The sequence below is a fragment of the Leuciscus leuciscus genome (genome assembly GCF_965113295.1).
Source record: "Leuciscus leuciscus genome assembly, chromosome: 24".
NCBI classification, from domain to species: domain Eukaryota; kingdom Metazoa; phylum Chordata; class Actinopteri; order Cypriniformes; family Leuciscidae; genus Leuciscus; species Leuciscus leuciscus.
The window spans coordinates 15,521,722-15,542,996 of NC_138723.1; the positions used below are offsets into that span (position 1 = coordinate 15,521,722).

The 21,275-nt window shown below is 38.0% G+C and overlaps 1 protein-coding gene across 1 annotated transcript in view; it reads left to right on the top strand.

Annotated features, from left to right (window-relative positions):
• ltn1 (listerin E3 ubiquitin protein ligase 1) overlaps positions 1–9,670 on the top strand; it is a 23,275-nt gene extending 13,605 nt beyond the window's left edge. The window contains exons 21-30 of the mRNA XM_082157481.1: positions 764–908; positions 1,167–1,377; positions 3,548–3,785; positions 4,486–4,566; positions 5,404–5,590; positions 5,800–5,971; positions 6,491–6,711; positions 6,801–6,995; positions 8,055–8,222; positions 8,711–9,670. Coding sequence (XP_082013607.1) covers positions 764–908; positions 1,167–1,377; positions 3,548–3,785; positions 4,486–4,566; positions 5,404–5,590; positions 5,800–5,971; positions 6,491–6,711; positions 6,801–6,995; positions 8,055–8,222; positions 8,711–8,773 — 1,681 coding nt within the window. The 3' untranslated portion in view covers positions 8,774–9,670. The remainder of the gene's footprint in view (positions 1–763; positions 909–1,166; positions 1,378–3,547; positions 3,786–4,485; positions 4,567–5,403; positions 5,591–5,799; positions 5,972–6,490; positions 6,712–6,800; positions 6,996–8,054; positions 8,223–8,710) is intronic.
• The last annotated feature ends 11,605 nt before the right edge of the window (positions 9,671–21,275 follow it).

A 21,275-nucleotide genomic window follows, 5' to 3' on the forward strand; every position in this document is an offset into this window, starting at 1 on the left:
AGAAAATTAAAAATAGAAAAATAATTAGCAATAATAAAAACCGCTACCATAACAATTTTAGATGTATCAAGAATGTGATGCAACTTGAAATGATTCATAATAATAATATTCATATAAACATTTTGCTCACAATGCTTTCAGAAAAATAACATGAAAAATACTGAAAAACGGGAAAATCAAAACTATTTCCTATCCCCTCTTTACTAAATCTTTAAAATAAAGAATACAAAATATAAAATGAATTATACATAAATATGTTAATAACATTAATATGTAATAAAAAAGCTATCATAATTTTAGATGATCAAAAATGTGAAGTAACTTGAAATAATACATAACAATGTTGAAACATTTTGCTCAGAATGCTTTCAAAAAATAACATTAATGTAGAAAAACAGAAAAATCAACAATAAAATTCAAAATAAAGAATGAAAAATATAAAATGAATGAATTATATAAAATTAATGCGTAATGAAAAATAATAGCTGTCATCAAAATGTGAGGCAACTTAAAATACAAAATATAAACATTTGGCTTAGAATGCTTTTAGAAAAAAAACAAAAAACAGACAAATAAACAAAAAATATATAATTTTTTATATCTTTCAATATAAAATGAACAAGTAATACAGTATAAGTATAAAATAAATGCCAAAAAGCAACAAAAATCAAGTTCATTGTTTTTACAGTCTTATTTTATATCCATTGATTCAGATAACGCAGGGCCTAATAATCTATTCTCCTTTCTTTGTGTCCATTTGCAGTGACCTTGGAAAAGTTTCCGCTGCAGGGCTCTCATTGGCAGTAGAAATTATGCGCTTCCTGTGCTGGATGGTGGATCATTCTCCCACAGTCTTCAGAAACACTCATTGGGATCTCCTTCTCTGTTCAATGCTGGCATGGCTTGAGGTGATATTTCTCTTTCCATCTTCATTCACACTGTTTTGTGCAATATACAGACTCAAAGTGACACACTCTTTGTCCCGTCCAGATATTTCTACCCCAGAGAAAAATCAAATCTGCATTTTGAACAGATCTTATTTTAACGCCAGTTGTAAATAAGATCTGAGATGCTTTATGGCTGACCTTATAATTAATCACGCCTAATCTGAGAACCGTTCTGCATACGGATGACAATCCAAGCAAATGTTTGTGTCTTTTTCACAGACTGCCAGTGAGAACACCGCTGTTTTCTGGAATCCTTGGGTACAGCTGTTTGTGTGTGCAAACTGTGAGCTGATTGTGAGGTTGAGTGAGTTTTTCACATCGCCCCCTGCTGGTGTGGAGCAACTTCTTCCAGAGCTGACCTCAGAGTGGAAGGAGTTCTTTTTGGAGGGAATTCACAACCTTCTGCTCCCACTGCTTATTAAGATCCCCAGTGAGTCACCTTAACAGGAACCTTTATGTTATGTTTGTAGTTTAATGACTTTTTTATTTTTACACTACCATTCAAAAGTAATTTTGTAAAATATTATTATCATTTAATTTGACATATAATTTAATTTAATTGTTTTATATCTTAAAGGGTTAGTTCTCCCAAAAATGAAAATTCTGTCAGTAATTACTCACCCTCATGTTGTTCCAACCCCCGTAAGACCTTCGTTCATCTTCGGAACACAAATTAAGATATTTTTTATGAAATCTGAGAGCTGGATCACTTCTCCATAGGCTTCTAAGACACTATAACTTGCTGGCCCAGAAAATGCATTAAAGAGATCGTTAATATAGTCCAAGTGACTACAGTGGCTCAATCTTAAGTTTATAAAGCGACGAGAATACTTTTTGTGCGCAAAAAAACAAAAATAACGACTTTATTCCACTATTCATTTCCTTATCTCTGGGCCTCGAGTTTTTTCACGTAGTGTTTTAGCGCAGCGCGTCTGTGTTGTATGTCACACGTAGGCTCACTATTGGCCGACGCTGGTCATGTGTGATGCGTGTGACGTGCAACACAGAAGAGCTACGCAGTTACACTACGTGAAAAAACTCGAGGCCCAGAGATAAGGAGATAAATAGTGGAATAAAGTCGTTATTTTTGTTTTTTTGCGCACAAAAAGTATTCTCGTCGCTTTATAAACTTAAGATTGAGCCACTGTAGTCACTTGGACTATATTAACGATCTCTTTAATGCAATTTCTGGGCCAGCAAGTTATAGTGTCTTAGAAGCCTATGGAGGAGTGAGCCAGCTCTCAGATTTAATCAAAAATATCTTAATTTGTGTTCCGAAGATGAACGAATGTCTTATGGGGTTGGAACAACATTACTGACAGAATTTAAATTTTTGGGTGAACTAACCCTTTAAGTGTCTTCAGTCACATGATCCTTAAAAATCATTATAATATGCTGATTTGATTCTCAAAAAAAAATATAATTATTATCAATGTTGAAAACAGATGTGCTTCTTAATATTTTTGGTGAAATTGTGACATATTAAAAAAAAATCTTATCAAAGCCAAACTTTTGAATGGTATTGTAAATGTTTCATGAAATTCATGTATTAGACATGCCATCTCAAAAAATATGACTGAAAACATAAAGATGAAACTTTTCATAGAAGATTTAACCGTCTAAACAGCTAAGGCACAGCATGCTATCACTATAAAAAATATCCTGTTTACTGTAAAAAACGTATGTTGCAATAATGAAAGTAAGGTGACAATCTTTCTGGGATTACAGGATGGCAAATTGGTGTTTACAGGATGGTATATTTTACAACCTTTAACTGTATATTTATTTCTTAAAATGATAAAATATTAATATACCATTCTACTTGAACGAGTTTTTGCCTTAAAATGTACTGATAACAATACAGGTGGAATAATAAGAAACCCACATGATGAACTGTAAGCGGCCTTTCCATAAAACATGCTGGCGACACTTTACAATAAGGTTTAATTTGTTAACATTAGTTAACTTACATTAGTTACTGTGAAGTGAACTAATAATGAACAATACTTCTATAGCATTAATTATTCTTAGTTGATGTTAATCTCAACACATTTTTAGGATCAAAAGTTGTATATCTGTTATCATTAGTTGATGCACCGTGAACAAACAAACATTTTTATTAACTATCATCAACAGGTAAATCAACACTGTAAAAATATATTGCTCATTGTTAGTTCATATTAGTTAATGCATTAACTAATGTTAACAACTGCAACCTTATTGTAAACTGTTACCAACATGGCTAATACTTGTGTATATATTGATGGATTATACGCAAAAAATCATCAGGGTAACACATATGACACTAAAATACTGCAATAAATATAAGCTAAAGAACACAAAACATCCTAAATTCTAGGAATGTCCTCATGTTTTTCATCATAAATTGTATGGTTATTCATAGTTTCTACTTGCAAAATGCATACATTTGACAGTATTTTACCGTTAAATTGTATATAATGTTAGAATAAACCATTTACAGTTTTTCACAATACAGTTGATGGTAAAGTAACTTACAGTTAAACAATGAACTCCCCCATCATGGAAACATGATGTCTTTTGGTTAACAGACTACTTGAAATGTCAAACTTTTGTCTCAGCGGACTTTACAGAGCCGGATGACCCTTTGTTCCCCCTGCCGGTGTTGAGGGCGATGGGGGAGGCTCTTACCTACATCCCCGTGGAGCTGCTCACTCAGAATAAACTTCCTCCTCGATTCGTAGCCGACCAGAGGAGCAGTCTGCCAGAGCCCCTCCAGACCCTGCTGAATACCCTCTCGCCCCTGCTGCTCTTCAAAGCCCGCCCGTTACAGCTCGCTGTCTACCACATCCTGCACAAGTACAGACTCTATTACCTTCTTTAACTTAAGACTTTAAGACTTACTTTTAGCTCAACATAATACATAGATATACCTTTCACATGATCAGCAACTATGAGCACATTAGCATATGACCGAAGTCTTGAAGGTACAGTAGCAAAAACAACCCGTTTAATACTAAAGGGTCATGTTAAACTAAATAAAAACTGTTTGTTCTGCAAGAAAACTTGTTTAACATTATAATTGGACTTTAGGGCAAAAAATAAAATGCTAAGTGTAGAATACCGCATTAAGGAGTCAGTATGTGTCTTACCACCTAGACATTATCTTTGTTTTCTACCTGTTCTGCAGCGTCTGCAGAAAAGCTATAATGGACTTTCCTGTAAGTTGCTTTGGTGGGAAAGTGTCTGTCGAGAACATAATTGTAAATGTAATTGAAATGAATACTCCAAGGGACGGGCAGTTTTTGCATAGCCTTAAGGTCATATTGTACGGAAAAAGTTTAATCCACAATGCGTTACGCTTTGGCTTTAATTAAATATGCTTCATTGAGAGCACAAGCCTCTGGGAAAGAAACAGTTTTATATTCCAGGGGGTTAGCTGAGATCTCCTCTGTGCTGTTGCTGTAATGCTATGTCCATTACAAGCCTTTGAATGAGCCTCAGCGATGACGTCAAGTCGTCTCAGGAGAAATGTGAGTGATGTGTTCGTGTCTTACAGGGTGATGCCTTTGTTGCCGGAGAGTGACAGCGAGAGTGCCAGCGCTAAATCTGAGGATGAAGATGGAGAAGAACCATGCTTGTAAGACACATGACGACACACACACACACACACACACACACACACACACACACACACACACACACACACACACACACACACACACACACACACACACACACACACACACACACACACACACGTACACGTACACGTACATTGGGTTTTCATGTTTTATGGGGACTTTCCATAGACATAATGATTTCTTTTTTTTTTTGTACTGAAAAAAACCATCAATCTGTATGATTTGTAATTAGTTTTCCTCATGGGGACCAAAAAATGTCCCCACAAGGGCAAGGATTTTAGATATTGCCCTCTTTGCCATCCCCATAAAACAGGGTTTACCTGAACCACACACGCACAGTGGCCCCCAAAAGTCTTTGGACATTTAATGCTAAATAGATGCCATTTGGTTTGATATTTTGACATCCATCCATCCATATTAATATTATTATTATTAAATTATTTTTTTATCAGCTATTTATTTTTTAATTAGTTATTTAATCATTTTTATTGTTTATTAATGCATTATTTATTTATTGTATCAACTAAAATGTACAATATCTAAAATAATGCAATAAAAAATATCTAAATAAAACAAAACACCCTAATGTACATTTATTGATAAGAATAATAAAGACATAAAATTGTTTATATAAAGTATAATCATATGTGACCTCTGGTAATGTCCTTTTACTGTTTTTCACTGTAAATTTATGTTTTTATATTATTATTATTATTATTTTTTTTATATTTATTTTATTTATTTATTGTGTTATGTAATCATCTATCCATCCACAAGTTTTATGGTTGCCCATGTCCCAGATCTAGGAGACTTAATGTGTGCTCTTCCTGCAGGTCTCCTCCGGCAGCGTTGATGAACATCATTTCTGCCACAGAAGAGCTACTGGAGAATATTCTAGGTGGTGTGCAAGTGGGTGAGTTTGCAGTGGTACAGGCCCTCAGTATGGAGCACTGCTGCATTCTGGGATATCTTCTGTCCTGGAAACTCCTTTTTACCTTCTTCAAGGCTTCATCATCTCATGTGAGTTAATTATCAGTGATAATGCTCTGTAAAGCTGTCAATCATTGCCTCATCATTTCTGATACACTTCTAACACAGACATTTTCGAGGTTAAATTGACGTTCAGACATGCCCATTTGATTGTAAATGTGAAGAAAGGCTACAGTACTTATTTGTAATGCAAGCAAGATGTCTTTTGCATAGCGAAAACATCTATCTTTGTGTTTCAGCTGCGAGCTCAATACTCTCTGCACCTGAAAAAGACTCGTTCTCTTCATAAACTACTGCTCCACCTGTTCCGTCTGATGCCAGAGAACCTATCAGTACCCGGACAGCCAGCAGAACCCTCCAGCAAAGAACCAAAAACCTTCTTCACTGAGACTTTGTCTCTCTCCCCTCAGAGTATGTTGCAGATCATTAATAACTGTGGTTCTCACTGCCAAAATTATTTATTGCAAGCAAAAATGTTGCTAAAATCGAACATTAAAATGTAATAAATATATGAATGAAAATGATTTTATTTAAATGATTCATTAAAAAATAAATGTATTTATTTAGTATTGTAACTAGGCGCAATTATTTTATTGTTTGTAAGTATTATTTATATACTATTTTAGTATTTATAAAAAAAAAATGGTTTTCATTTTTATTTTAAAGTTTTAGAATTTAATCTTATTTGTGTCAGTTGTCAAGGCAACATTTCTAATTTCTACATTTTTATCAGTTTGTTTTTCATCAATTTTTATTTTATTTTGGCTTTATTTCAATTATTGAAAACAGTTTTAGTTAACGATACCAACACAGCCTGCTACCTGCGACCCGATCAGAACTGACCAACAGATCAGTTGACATCCAATGATTTATTACATTTATGCATTTCTCTCATATCTGAGATCATCTTACTAAGTGTGTGTGTTGTAGAAACTGAAGGTCTGCAGCTTGAGGTTCCCCATCTGGCGTGCTCCGTGTACTATGGTGCGCTGAAGGACTTGCCCGCAATGGTGCGTCTGTGGTGGAACAGCCAAGAGAAACGTGTCTTCAGCACGGTGGATAAATTCACCAGCAAGTACGTCAGCGGCGTCTTGTCTGCGCAGGAGATCGCCTCTGTGCAGTCCAGCACCCAGACTTTTGAGAACATGATGGTAAGCCAGGGTGGAGAGTTTAGTTCACGAGAAGGATGTGATCTGTGCTTAAGTGTTTTTTTGCATTGTGATGTGTTTTGTGTTCACAGGTGAAAGCACGTTCTACCACGCGGGAGGTGATCGCTACTTACTCTGTCGACGATATCTTCATCGAGCTGGTGATTCAGTTGCCTCAGAATTATCCCCTTGGGTCTATCTCAGTGGAGAGTGGGCGGAGAGTGGGTGTGGCCGTTCAGCAGTGGCGCAATTGGATGCTTCAGCTCAGCACGTACCTCACACACCAGGTACAGGAAGTATAGAATGTCCTCTGTATAAACCTTTTAATAAAAACGGTAATAACATTTAGTTTAATAAAAAAGATTTATAGACTACCGTTGAAAAGTTTGGGGTCAGTAAGATATATAATTTTTTTTTCTGAGGTTGCATTTATTTGATCAAAAATATAGTAAAAACAGTAATATTGTGAAATATTGTTACAAATAGAAAAAAAAAATTTTTTTCCTATTTGAATATTTTTTAAAATATAATTTATTCTTGTCATGACAAAGCTGAATTTTTAGCATCATATCTCCAGTCTTCAGTGTCACATGATCTTTCAGAAATAATTCTAATATGATGATTTGCTGCTCAAGAAACATTTCTTATCAACATTGAAAGTAGTTATGCTGCATGTTTTTGTGGAAACCGTACATTTGTACACCTTGTAAAAAGAAATTCTGCATCATTTGAATCATCATTTCAAAGTTCAAAACAACAGCAAAGAAAAATGTAATTTAAATTTAAATGCAATTTTTGATCAATTTAATACATCCTTGCTGAATGAATATGATTAATTTCTTTTTTTTTTAAATCGTAATGACCCCAAACAATTGAACCTGGTGTATAAAAATATCGAGAAACATTTGGGAACATTTAAGAATTAATTAATATTATTATCTCAGAGTCAGGATATTGTTTTTTCACCTATAAATATTCCTACTTCATGCAGAATTTCACCTTCAGTTTCCTAATTTGACAACTTCTGAAAATCTTGAAAAACAAAACAAAAAACAACTGGCTCTAAAACACTGTCATACTACAAGGTAGTGCTGTTACAGATAAGCTAAAATAGCTTCCCTAAAAGTACAAGAAGGACATCTAAGCCACACAAATTTTTTTTTTTTTTTTTTTTTCTTCAAGTGTCCAAATACTTTTTGAACCCACTGTAAATGTTGCCTTATCTCTTTAGGTTGGAATTGGCCAAGTTGGACTGGTTTATTAGAGAAACAGTCAAATAGTGCTTAATATATGAATGATAACTGAAGATGGCCAAACTAATTTAGATGATGTGTTGTGTCTGGTAGAATGGCAGTATTCTGGAGGGTCTGTCGCTGTGGAAGAACAATGTTGACAAGCGTTTTGAGGGGGTGGAGGACTGTATGATCTGCTTCTCTGTCATTCATGGATCCAATTACTCGCTGCCAAAGAAAGCTTGCCGTACCTGCAAAAAGAAGTTCCACTCTGCCTGTCTGGTGAGTGCTGCATACACCATCTCTTGCTCTTCCATTGTAGTTATTTTTAGATGAATGTTTTTAAACACTGAGAGTAGTAAGTGTAGTTTTGAACATTTAATGTTGTTTTGCGAATTTCCAATTTACATCACTATCTAGAATATCTGCAGGTCAACATGAAACCCGTTTTACTTCTGTAATCTGACTTGCGTATTTCTGAGTCAAACAGGATATTCAACTGTATTCAGAAAGTAAATGGACTCTAAAAAAAAAAAAAATCTTATTTGTACTTTGACTGTTTCATATCAGAGGTTTAAAACCCTATAGAAGGTCACCAATGCTCTTGAAATCGAATCATTTCCCCTCCGCATTGAAGTTCTCAATCCATCTCCATTTATTACTCCATTTCTGTGGATATTTCAGAATCAGCTAAATCTGCAGCCTTGAATGTTCCTGTGCGCTTCTCGTTCCTCACTGACTGGTTGTTTCCATTTTCTTTCATTCCACAGTATAAATGGTTCACGTCTAGCAACAAATCCACGTGTCCTCTGTGCAGAGAAACGTTCTTCTAAGCTCCGTCTCCATGGACACGAATGATAGGTGAATGACGTCCATGGCGAACAGCTGACTCAAAAAGAAATGTTCTGTTTGTTTGTTTTGTACATATGATTTTTGCAGTGCTGCAAATTACCATGACCTTTTAGTTTCTGACTCTGAAGATGTATCCAACAACATCCATCACAAACGGCTAAATCAATGAATAAACAGTCGGAATTCCAGAAAACAAAGACAATAAAGGCTGAACAAACATATTCCTGGCCTTAAAGGAATAGTTCACTCATAATTTGACATTTTGTCATTATTTAATCATCCTCCTGTCGTTCCAAACCCGTTCATGTAATTTTTATTTCTGTGGAACACCGAATTTTGAAGAATCTTGACACTCTTCTCCACAACACATCTGTCAAGCTCCAAAAATGAACATCATTAAAATAGTCAAAGAATGATGTGTTATATTTAGAAGTCATATGACAGATTTGTTAAAGCAATGGCCCAAAATTTAGGTTGTTATTCTCTGAAATAAATATATTTTTTGCACATATAGAGTTGGAATGATCTAGATAAATAATCACAAAATATTCGTTTTTTTGGCATATGAACTATCTCTTTAAATTCAATTTAAATGTCCAAGGTGGGAAGATGGTTTTTCACAAATCTGATGAAATCATACTGCTCATAGCTTCTGCTAATGTGGAAAATAATGTATTTTGCTCTGGTAAATGTGGGACCATATGGATGATGACCTGTGTAGAAATAATTGACATAGTTTTGGCTTTTAATCTTAGTTTGATTATATTTTGTATGATGACGCAATGCTGTATGCTGCAAAAAAATTTGTTTGCTAGATCTTCAGTTGTCATGGATTGTGTTTGACAATCTGTGGTCCAGAAATACAGATGTTTATCATACTTTCAGCCTCACTGTTTATCATATGTTATTTTATGTAATCTGCTTCTGTCAGTCACTCTGTCACATTATCTGTGCGTGTGTCTGTTCCTCAGAGTCATGGTAAATGATCTATTGATGCTCTTGGTCTAGCTGCAGTTTGCATTTACGCAGGGAAGACATATATTGAAGAATAATTTCAGAGGCAAAAAAGGTTGGTGATCAAAGCACATCTAAATCCATCTGTTGCTCAGCTATTAATATTTAATAGACATTCCCACTGAATAGCCACATAATATTGCATGATGCAGAGCACTGCCTGAAACAAATATGAACAAACCCATGTGTCTCCTCTAGCCATGTTTAAATTTTAACGTGTTCATGTTATTGAAGCTTTTGTAAGTATATGACAAGCGGGACAGGCGATTCCTTTGATCCGCAATCCCATATGGTTGTGGATTTCCTCTACACAACCATTGTGACCACGCGGTTTACACATTATGTTGTCAAACCACCACATGACTTTTAATTGGAATATTTTGCGTTACAAATAAGGTTTGTTATAACAGTCTCATAACAGTGTAATTAATCTGTAATTACATTACAACAATCAAATATCTGCATATAGATTATTGTAATGTAATTACAGTGTTGTATGTGTATATGTATGTGTATATATCCATGTACTTAATAATAACACAAGTATTCCCATGTATTTCTTAAATGCAAAGCCTGCACTAGCTGCTATCAGTCATCCTCATTCTGTATTGTTGCCTGTATCTGTTGCCCTATACGCCGTGACTGAGGCTTTTCTCCTCAAGAGGATGGGGCAGAGGTCCCCCAAAACCAGAAAGAAAAGATCACTTTCGGTTGCATGAGAAGGAAGCTAATGCTTCTGGGTGCAGAGAGGAAGGATTTAGAGCTCTCGGGGAGATTTAGTTGCCTTATCTATGATAAAAATCAATAGCGGTAAAGACTACAATGAGCACTGGGGAGACGGGATTGTCGGAAGGCTCAGGATATATTACGCGAGGAAACGCATACGTTTTTGTCCCTCTTATGTGCTGAGAGGACTGCCTTAATGGTTAACGATGTATCAGAGAAAAGTCAGCAGTAAAAACGATGGAATGAGAGGAGGAAGAGAAAAGGTCAACATTCTAGAATTAGTGGGGAAAGTTTCGCAGAGTTCACACATATAACGAGCACTGTCACAACAACCTCTCTTGATTTCCTCTTGCAAAAGCCTTTTATTGGATTTATTAGGCCCAGGATGCCAATAGCAATTTCAGTGTTCCTGTAAAATGCTAACACCATAGCTGCTAGTTCTTGGAAACAGGACCAATTATACGGCAACTGCTGGCGCCAAAATGGCAGTGGTTCTTAGGTCTCAGTTCTGACTCAATTGGCATTTGAGTCATTTATTGTTGTAATGGAGAATTTGATTCTATTACATGCTTGTTTGGAAGTCATTAGGTAATTAAACATGACAGATGCATTCAAAGATGTGGTCTGAGATGATGTGGTGTTTTAAGACCTTGATGTTTAAAAAACTGGCCCATCAGTGTTCATAAGCGTCAAGTGTTCAATTCCACTACCACTAGGTGGCAGCATTAGATGGTGTCAATGTAAGTTTGCCTGGGATTTGATGCTTTTTTAAATCCTCTTTCAGAGATGTTTTATTCATTCCGCTCAGTGTCAAGAGATGGTTATTGCTCTAAAAATGGTCAAACCAAAGCCATCAGCAAAATGTAATTTATTGTATCCTTAATCCCAGATTAATGACTTGTATTGGTAGGTATTGGATGTGGTAGATATGGTAGTTGGTATAGATGGATATTTGTGTGGAGATAGATAGATAGATAGATGGATGGATGGATGGATGGATGGATAAAAATTTAGTAGCTGAACTTTAATGAAAATTAAATGCTGACATTATATCTGAATGTGAACTGAGGGTTGAACACACTCGGGATCATATTGTTCAAACTCCCTTTGTTAAAGCCACAAGGTCTCAGAAAAGTCTCTTCTCTACAGGATATTTTTATAATCTTAATGCAATCAGTGTTCTTCCTGCCTTTTCATAAAGTGTGTGTGTGTGTGTGTGTGTGTGTGTGTGTTACAGAAAGCGTGGGCAGGGCCAGAGCTGCATGTTCAATTTTCAGCATAATGCTGCTGCAAGAACTAGTGCGCAGGGCCTAGTTAATATTCAGTCCATCCTGACCCATTTGAGGACGTCTGGTACTTCCAGAGTTGTCATGCCTCAGTTCAGTGCTGTAGGCTTCTTTTCAGCTCTCTAAATAGCAGCATGTCACTGGCTGCTCTGCCAGTACAATGAAACCAGGCCAGCTCTCCTCCTCCTCCTCTCCACTTTCATTATTGCCATTAAAGTAGCCAATTTGCATGGCCAGTGGTTTGGCTGACCCCTAGTGGAGACCGGCTCTGCTGTTCTGGCTTTCTTTTTCTTTTTTTTGTCTGTTTCCACACTTGGCTATATTAGAAAATTCCCTTGTTTGACGAGGAGGTCACTTTTCCAGTCAGATTTTTTTTTTCTACCCACTGCTGGCAGGGGAGGATTTATCCAATCTCCTGGCTATTGACTGGACAAGAATTAGCCAGTTGGAAGACTTTCAGCTTGCACTAAATTCAGTTATTGATTTCTTCTTCAAAACAAAATATCCTCTGATCTGCTAATGCAGTCAAGTCAGGGATATTTAATGATGAAAAAGCTTTCAATATTTCATGCAGTCACATGGCTCTAGCTCTTAAATCTGATTGGACCAGCCATGTTATAAGTTGCACGGTGATGCACATATTATGTTTTGCCGCATTAACACCATGCCGTTATTACGGTAGATTCTAAATGACAATCTGAGATGTTCTACTCATAGCTGTTCACATCCTCTGACTCAGAATTATAAATGTGTTGTGACAACACTATACAATACTACAAAGTAGTGTAAATGCATTATTGTTATTATATAGTTATTCAACTCCGCTAGATTAAATTGTATTGCATGTCTTTTATTTATGTTCAGATTCTTGCACAATTAAGACAATTATTAAACAAAAATATGACCAAATAACTAACTACATTTTATTGCCGAATCCACTGCCATTTCGAGCATTTCCAGATGGCGTTACATCGATCAGGTGGTTCAATTTAGAAAATTAAGAGTTTACAAGTTCTAATAACAGGTTTAAGGGCATCAGTGCTTTTAATGAAAATCTCATAATTATGGCAATTCTGACATGGTGTGAACCCTTTGTTCTAAATATACATATTAAGCTTTGCCTTAATAATAACACAAGTATTCCCATGTATTTCTTAAATGCAAAGCCAGACTCGCTTGATACTTCAACCCATTGGGTGTAGGTATTGGCACATTTTTCCAATGTTGTGTTCCAACCTCCCTTAACTGTGATAATGCACTCCATGTCTTATTGCTTTATTACAGTTGTCTTTAAATTCTACATGCATTCTGCCATTCTCACCTCTCACTGCAGACATCTTTTTCAGTACATACAGCCGGTCTCCTTTTCTTTCTGACTGGAGGGCGGGAGGAAACCGGGTGGAGAGGCTGCAATATGTACCCAGATGGCTTCTCGCTGTGGCTGTAGGCCGACTCCCATGTGCCACACTCTTTAATCTCCCTCAGCTGTGAAGCCGGGATATCTAAATTAGAGAGGAGAGGAGAGAAGAGCTGCCATTCTCCATGCTTCAGGTTGTTTATTTGCCGTGACTGGGCTGCGGAGGTAGAACAAATGGAGAGCCCAGGGAGAGGCTTAGGACTGCGACTCAGCTAAGAGCCTTTTAAGAGAGGGGTCATTAACGCCAGTCCTTGGCTAAACCAGCTCGAACGGCCCGCCACGTGAAGGAACGGACACGGGCGGGAGAGGATAGGCTGAGGCAAATGCATCATTATTTACCCTAGTGGATTTGTAAACAGAAAACCGGCCCCAGAACAACAACGGTCCCCTTATTCCAACCTCTATTCATTACGAGCAAAACCTCGGTGCCGCTCGCCGTTCAGTGGGTGAGGACGACCTCTGCCCGTATCATCCGCTGTTTGTGCCGAGCCGGGCTGTTGTTTACGGAAAGCGTAGTCTGTTTACGGGAGTATGCTAATGAGGTCATAGCCTCTAGGTCTTGAGATCAGAGAGGCTCAGCGTGGAGCAGGAGCCCGAGGCGGCCGCCTCGCGGGAAGCTGAAGGGAGAGAGTGTCTAACATGACAGTAATGCTGAAAACAATTTTTATAAGGCCCTGTTTATGACATGCTCGGTGGCAGAAAGGCTGTTTGCTGTCGAGACGATTGGAGTACGTATCGTATGAGATGCTACAATCAAAGTCAGCGAGACGGCTGGGGTGGGGGTTGCTTTCTTTTATTCCGAAATGAGAATTATTAGGGTAATCTTAGTAACTTTGTTTTTGTTCTATACCATTAAGCAAATCCTAATTGCCAATTACCTTGATTTATAATCTAAAATGCTCCTCAAGAGTTCATTTAATGGTGCATTGGTAATTGAACATGGTAATTGCTTTCTTCTCAGGTTGTGTTCGGGACATTTTGACCTGGAGAAAATGTTCTTTTTCCCCAAAATACTAGTTAATGTTATCGCATTGGACTGAAACTTAGTGACTTTGTTCACAAAAGGCGTAACTAATTCTCAAAATGTTTTTTGTCAATTTTCGTTACACTTCGTACAAAATAGAAGTTTTTCAAAACAAACTTCCTGAAACATTAAAGTAGACTAGTGTGATCAACAGTGCAATTTTTCTTCTTCTCATATTTTATTTAATATTGTGAAAATTATTCATAAATAATGCTTTTTTTTACTCAAAAAATGTGATGCCTACTCTCAGATAAATCAGGCCTACGATTAATCAGATACAAATAGAAATATAAAACCAGTCCTATTTGAAAGAAAACAAGTTGACAAAAAGATTGAATCCAATATTGGGTGATAATATAGCATAACAAGTGATTTATAAGCAATTTTTTATAGTACGGTCATTTTTGACCGGGAACACCACAAGTGTTATAGGGTTTTGAACGCAACCGAACAGAGGTGTCTCTTTGGTTTGGCACATTTTTCTTGGTTAAACACCAAGAATTAGGAAATCATAGTAGATTCTGGTAGATTCGTTCATTTATTTAGAATGTTATGTTTCACACAGATGAATAAATATGTCTAATGTCTTTTTAGAGCAAACTGAAATCTCTCAAACTGCCAAAATGAACTGAACTTGCCAAGAAGTTCTTTGAATTTCAAGTGAACCCCTTAAAATTATGTTGCCATCATTAAATATAGAAACAAAACTAACAAAAATACTCCTGTATGATCATAGTTTGAGGTTGGTTTCATCTTTTTATATACATGTCTCTCTTTGCAGTTTTTACGACTTGAAAGTGGATGTCTCACTTATAGATTCTAACAAGGTCACAGTTGTCAACAAGTGGCAAGGCCGCAGAGTGATATACTGTGGCCTAAAGCAAACAACATTTCTCATCCTACTGGAATGCTTAGTGTACGAGCGGCCCAGGAAATCTGGACGCCCATCTCTGGGTCGAGATCCAAGGTGCTCCGAGCTCTGTCACAGGCCAACTCATTCTGCTGATATACGACTGGCTCAAAAACAACCTTCAAGCTGTAAGGTATCCAACTATTTCTTTCTCTCGCTGCCTCTTTTCACACTTTTAGTGAATTGTCTAGGTTTAAAAATACATTTGGGGAAATTTGCCATGCTTTTCCCTGTCTAAACGAAAGGAATACAAATGGAAGTCTTTACTGATTACTATGCTGTCAATAGATTATTTTCATCACGATTAATTGCACGCTTTTGATGAAATACATCAACACTTATCATGAAATAAAGTATACACCATTTATCTTGTTTAACACTAGTCATCATTTGCTATATCCAGCAAAGTAAACCGTCAGATTGAACGCTGGTTTGCTTTATCCAGCCGAGAAAAGTAGTTTGCATATCCTCTGGCCTTATGGCGATGGGATGTTTAGATGTTCCGTTCAGTCTGCTTATATGTGAATAAAAGCCTAAATTCAATCTGTTCATCATATAAAGTGATCGAGTGATCGACAATTTTGGACTAAACTGCTCAATTCATATGGATTCGTTTTATAATCTCTCTATGAAATTTTTGAAGTGTCAAAGTGGTAGTCGCGTAGCTGTCAATAGATGGACACACACACATATATATATATATATATATATAAATATAAATATAAATGTTTTATATGTAACCTGTAATTCTATCTGACATGTATTTATCAAAGGAATGCAATTAGTAAAAAAGTCCATGGAGGACCTGCATACTTTGGCACACACCTGAACATAGAATCTCAACAGTTGTTTCCTTGCCCAGGTACATCCCTCTCCCCAGGTCCTAATTAGTTTTAACGGAAAGCCATTATGCCATGACAGTGTAGACGCACTTGCAGGTGGCTGGAATCACACACTAATTGAAAAACAGTAATTAAAACCCCAGGTAGCTGGCCTCTGTGTTCACCAAGAAAGCCAGGGTGATACAAAAAGTTGTGAAGTTGACAGGAAGACTGTCACAAGTTGCTTCGTGAAAAAGAAACCTGTGCCTAAAAGCCTCACTTTTATAACCAGTCTGATATTACTTTGTGTAATTGCCCTCAGCTCAGGAAACCCGGCTGTTTCCAGAGAAAGGGATCAGATGGAGGACGAAGTGGTAACTTCGAGATTGATGGAAGCCAGACAGGCACTGGACTCTACGGAATGAGAAAGTGTCAGTCAGCCAGTTTATTGGTAGTCATTATTGAAAAGTGAGTCGCTCTTCTGCGCTGATTTACAGTTGACAACAGCACATCAGCTCCAGTCACATCCTGTCTAGCAGGGTATCAGCTGTTCTGCGAATTCATGGCTTTTGGAGCTAATGTTTCTCGTCTCTCGTGGCTGAAGTGATGAGGTCTGGACCATCTGATCACGTTGTGCTGTCTTTAGTTGTGTGATGTCAATGGCAGACACGGTTCTCACGTGGCTGTGCTGTCAAGCATCTAAAGTCTCTAAACCTCAGGGACTGGGCCCTAAATTCACAGCCCATATGGTGTGAACGAAGTAAATAATTTGCTCAGTGGAGTGAAAAAGTATCATCGGAGCAATCTGTTGTTATTAAAGTGTGAGCACAGGGTTGAACAGCTATTTTCGCCTTTCAGAACTATTTGGAGCTATTGAACAAAACATGATGTGCTTATTCCACATCTGACATTATAATTGCTAGAGCCAGAGGTTGAACTATAACAATGAACAACACACTGTGAAGTGATGCGATGACTGGTTCTCTCAGATCATTCATTGGTGGCCGGAGCAATCACAGCCAATCGAATTCTGCTCCTTAGACTCTAAAACTGTGTTCAGAGGCTGCATTTACAGTAAGCATTTGTTCATTTTCCAGTAATAATGCTGTGAAAACTACAGAAATTTGTTAGTGTATTATGCAGTTAAATAACTATATCATACACTAGAGTTGTGTGGGGTGGGAGTAAATTAAGCAAGATCTGCTGTGACATTACAATCTTGTTGCATTGTGGTCTTTGGGTCTGCATGAAGTGTACATATTGAGTAGAAACCGAGGGGTCGAGGGTATGTCCAAATAAACTTCCTTCGCCCACTTGACGAAGTTGAACTCACTTTTTAAAATGGCGATGGGGATTCTCCCAATAGTGCAGCAGATTAGTAAAAAAATCGTTCACTTTGGTATAGAAGCATGAAATTTGGCACAGATACTCTCTAAGGGCCACTATTTTGGAAAAAGGCGTTGGCCACTCAAAAATTCAATATGGCGGCCATTTTTCAAAATGGCCGCCATTGCTATTCAATGCTTATTATATCAATTATTCAAACAGTGATCCAAGCATAAAATTTTATACAAATACTCTCTAAAGGACATGTTAATAGAAAAAGATGCTTGTCCCTCAAAAATTCAAGATGGCCGCCATTTTTAAAGATGGCCACCGTTCCTGTCGAATATTAATTATTTCAAGTGTTCAAATGGTGATGCAAGCATAAAATTAGGCAGAAATACTCTTCAAGGAACACTCTTTTGGAAAAAGGTATGTGCCACTCAAAAATTCAGGATGGACACCATTTTCAAGATGGCCACCATTTCTGTCAAATAGTCATAATGTCTGCTTTGTCTGCCTCCTCTCCTTTGACCTGTCCAGCTTAGTTAAACTTGCCAGGGATATAAAATCCCCACCGGCATAGGTCTCAGGTTCATTGGAGTACACAAGCCTCTCCACCACGGCAAGGTGTAGTCCACAGAGAGGAAGTGCCACTGTTAGAAAAAGGATACGCTGCTGGTACAGGTTGCACATACAGTGGGGAGAACAAGTATTTGATACACTGCTGATTTTGAAGGTTTTCCTACTTACAAAGCATGTAGAGGTCTGTAATTTTTATCATAGTTACACTGAAACTGTGAGAGACGGAATCTAAAACAAAAATCCAGAAAATCACATTGTATGATTTTTAAATAATTAATTTGCATTTTATTGCATGACATAAGTATTTGATCACCTACCAACCAGTAAGAATTCCGGCTCTCACAGACCTGTTAGTTTTTCTTTAAGAAGCCCTCCTGTTCTCCACTCATTACCTGTATTAACTGCACCTGTTTGAACTTGTTACCTGTATAAAAGACACCTGTCCACACTCTCAATCAAACAGACTCCAACCTCTCCACAATGGCCAAGACCAGAGAGCTGTGTAATGGGCTACAGGACAATAGGCAAGCAGCTTGGTGAGAAGGCAACAACTGTTGGCACAATTATTAGAAAATGGAAGAAGTTCAAGATGACGGTCAATCTCCCTCGGTCTGGGGCACCATGCAAGATCTCACCTCGTGGGGAGTCAATGATCATGAGGAAGGTGAGGGATCAGCCCAGAACTACACGGCAGGTCAATGACCTGAAGAGAGCTGGGACCACAGTCTCTAAGAAAACCATTAGTAACACACTACGCCATCATGGATTAAAATCCTACAGCGCACACAAGGTCCCCTGCTCAAGCCAGTGCATGTCCAGGCCCATCTGAAGTTTGCCAATGACCATCTGGATGATCCAGAGGAGGAATGGGAGAAGGTCATGTGGTCTGATGAGACAAAAATAGAGCTTTTTGGTCTAAACTCCACTTGCCGTGTTTGGAGGAAGAAGGAGGATAAGTACAACCCCAAGAACACCATCCCAACCGTGAAGCATGGAGGTGGAAACATCATTCTTTGGGGATACTTTTCTGCAAAGGGGACAGGACGACTGCACCGTATTGAGGGGAGGATGGATGGGGCCATGTATCGCGAGATCTTGGCCAACAACCTCCTTCCCTCAGTAAGAGCATTGAAGATAGGTTGTGGCTGGGTCTTCCAGCATGACAACGACCTGAAACACACAGCCAAGGCAACTAAGGAGTGCCTCTGTAAGAAGCATCTCAAGGTCCTGGAGTGGCCTAGCCAGTCTCCAGACCTGAACCCAATAAAAAATCTTTGGAGGGAGCTGAAAGTCTGTATTGCCCAGCGACAGCCCCGAAACCTGAAGGATCTGGAGAAGGTCTGGAGGAGTGTGCCAAAATCCCTGCTGCAGCGTGTGCAAACCTGGTCAAGAACTACAGGAAACGAATGATCTCTGTAATTGCAAACAAAGGTTTCTGTACCAAATATTAAGTTCTGCTTTTCTGATGTATCAAATACTTATGTCTTGCAATAAAATGCAAATTAATTACTTAAATCATACAATGTGATTTTCTGGATTTTTGTTTTAGATTCCGTCACTCACAGTTTTCACAAATTACAGACTTCTACATGCTTTGTAAGTGGGAAAACCTGCAAAATCAGCAGTGTATCAAATACTTGTTCTCCCCACTGTATCTGCGAGACGGAAGGCGGAAGGACCATCAGAATTGAGACTGGTTTCAACAATATAGGTGACCAGTTCAGAAAGAGCCATAGGAAAGATGGCTGGTTGAATCGTTTCACTCTGTGACTCTTTCTCAAGCCTTCTGAGGTTTCTCTCTGTTGTAAAGATGAATGAGACGCAATTGATGGTATTTCAGCTCCTGTGCAATGGCATCAGCACCACTTAGTTGAGACAATAATTTAGCATCATTCAGTGTTTGTGCACATTCATGTAGTCTGTCATTCAGTTGCAGTGTCATTACCTGACGTAGGTCAGATTCAGGAGATATGTTATCACAAAGAAAAGCAAACCTGATCATCTAGACTTTTCTGCATCATGGTTCTGCGATGCTTTGTTTGGCCTTCATCTATCTCACTACATTGAGCATCGGATTGTTGCTTCTGGGCACGAAGTAACTTTGTGTTGTTAAACCGAAGTCGACAATTGTAGTGATACTTCGCTTGGTTCCTTCTCAAAGCTTCTATACCACCACCTTCATCCAGTCGTTCCAGGTCCAGGGTCATTGGCATTTTGTTCATCTTGTGTAAGAGTGGAATGTTGGTGGCAATCAATTTATAGCCATCATGTTGAGAAACATGATGGGTAGGTGGTGATTGGAGGGGTTCCTTTGTGTCTGTCTGACAAAGACAACATTTCTTCCAATCAGTTGGCCTCTTGGCTGACATGGGATTTTCATTTGCCATTTTGGGGGTTTGTTGTCTGATTAAGGCCGAGGGGTTATCCTTTTACCACCTCAATCATAGACATAGTACACATTCAGGTATGGGATACAACTAGGTACGGGTCACCTACACCTAGCCCGATCATTCATCCAGTGCCATTTAAGTCCCGTGTGATCTGTACACCTTCCAGGTAAGCATACATGAACAAGTCATGTATTGCCCCGCTTACCCTTGGCTCAGCTCTCCCGCGCTGGCACAACCTGTCAATTCAGGTGCGGCTATCTAACTACATCTATTACTAGCTAATTGATGAGGGGCTGGTAGACAGCATTTGGGACACTAAACTTAGCTATACTGTTACTACTAGTCAAGAACTACAGTGTAAGTAAAACTAGATCAGCTGACACTGAACCCCATGCTGAGTTCCACAGCAGTTAAGTCACCAGTGTGCCCTGGTTGTGTAATGACGTTCACTCTATTAAACAAAACCTTCCTTAACACATTAAATTGAGCTCTGACAGAAATGGTGGCCATCTTGAAAATGGTCACCATCTTGAATTTGAGCGGCACACACCTTTTTCCATGATAATGTTCCTTGAAGAATATTTGTACCAAATTTCATGATAGCAGCACCATTTGAAAAAAAGATGTAAGGATTCAAGAGAAATGGCGGCCATCTTGAAAACTGGTAGCCATCTTGAATTTTTGAGGGACAAGCACCGTTTTCCAAAAAAACATTCTGAAGAGAGTATTTTCACAAAATGTTATGCCTACATCACTGTTTTAACAATTGACATAATGAGCATTTTACAGAAATAGCGGCCATCTTGAAAAAATGGCCGCCATGTTGAATTTTTCGGTGGCCAACGCCTTTTTCCCAAAAAGTGACCCTTAGAGAGTATCTGTGCCAAATTTCATGCTTCTATACCAATTTGAACGATTCTCTTGAAATATGCCATTAATCTGCTGCACTACAAGGGGAAGTGCTTAGGAAGGTTCCCGAGTGTATTT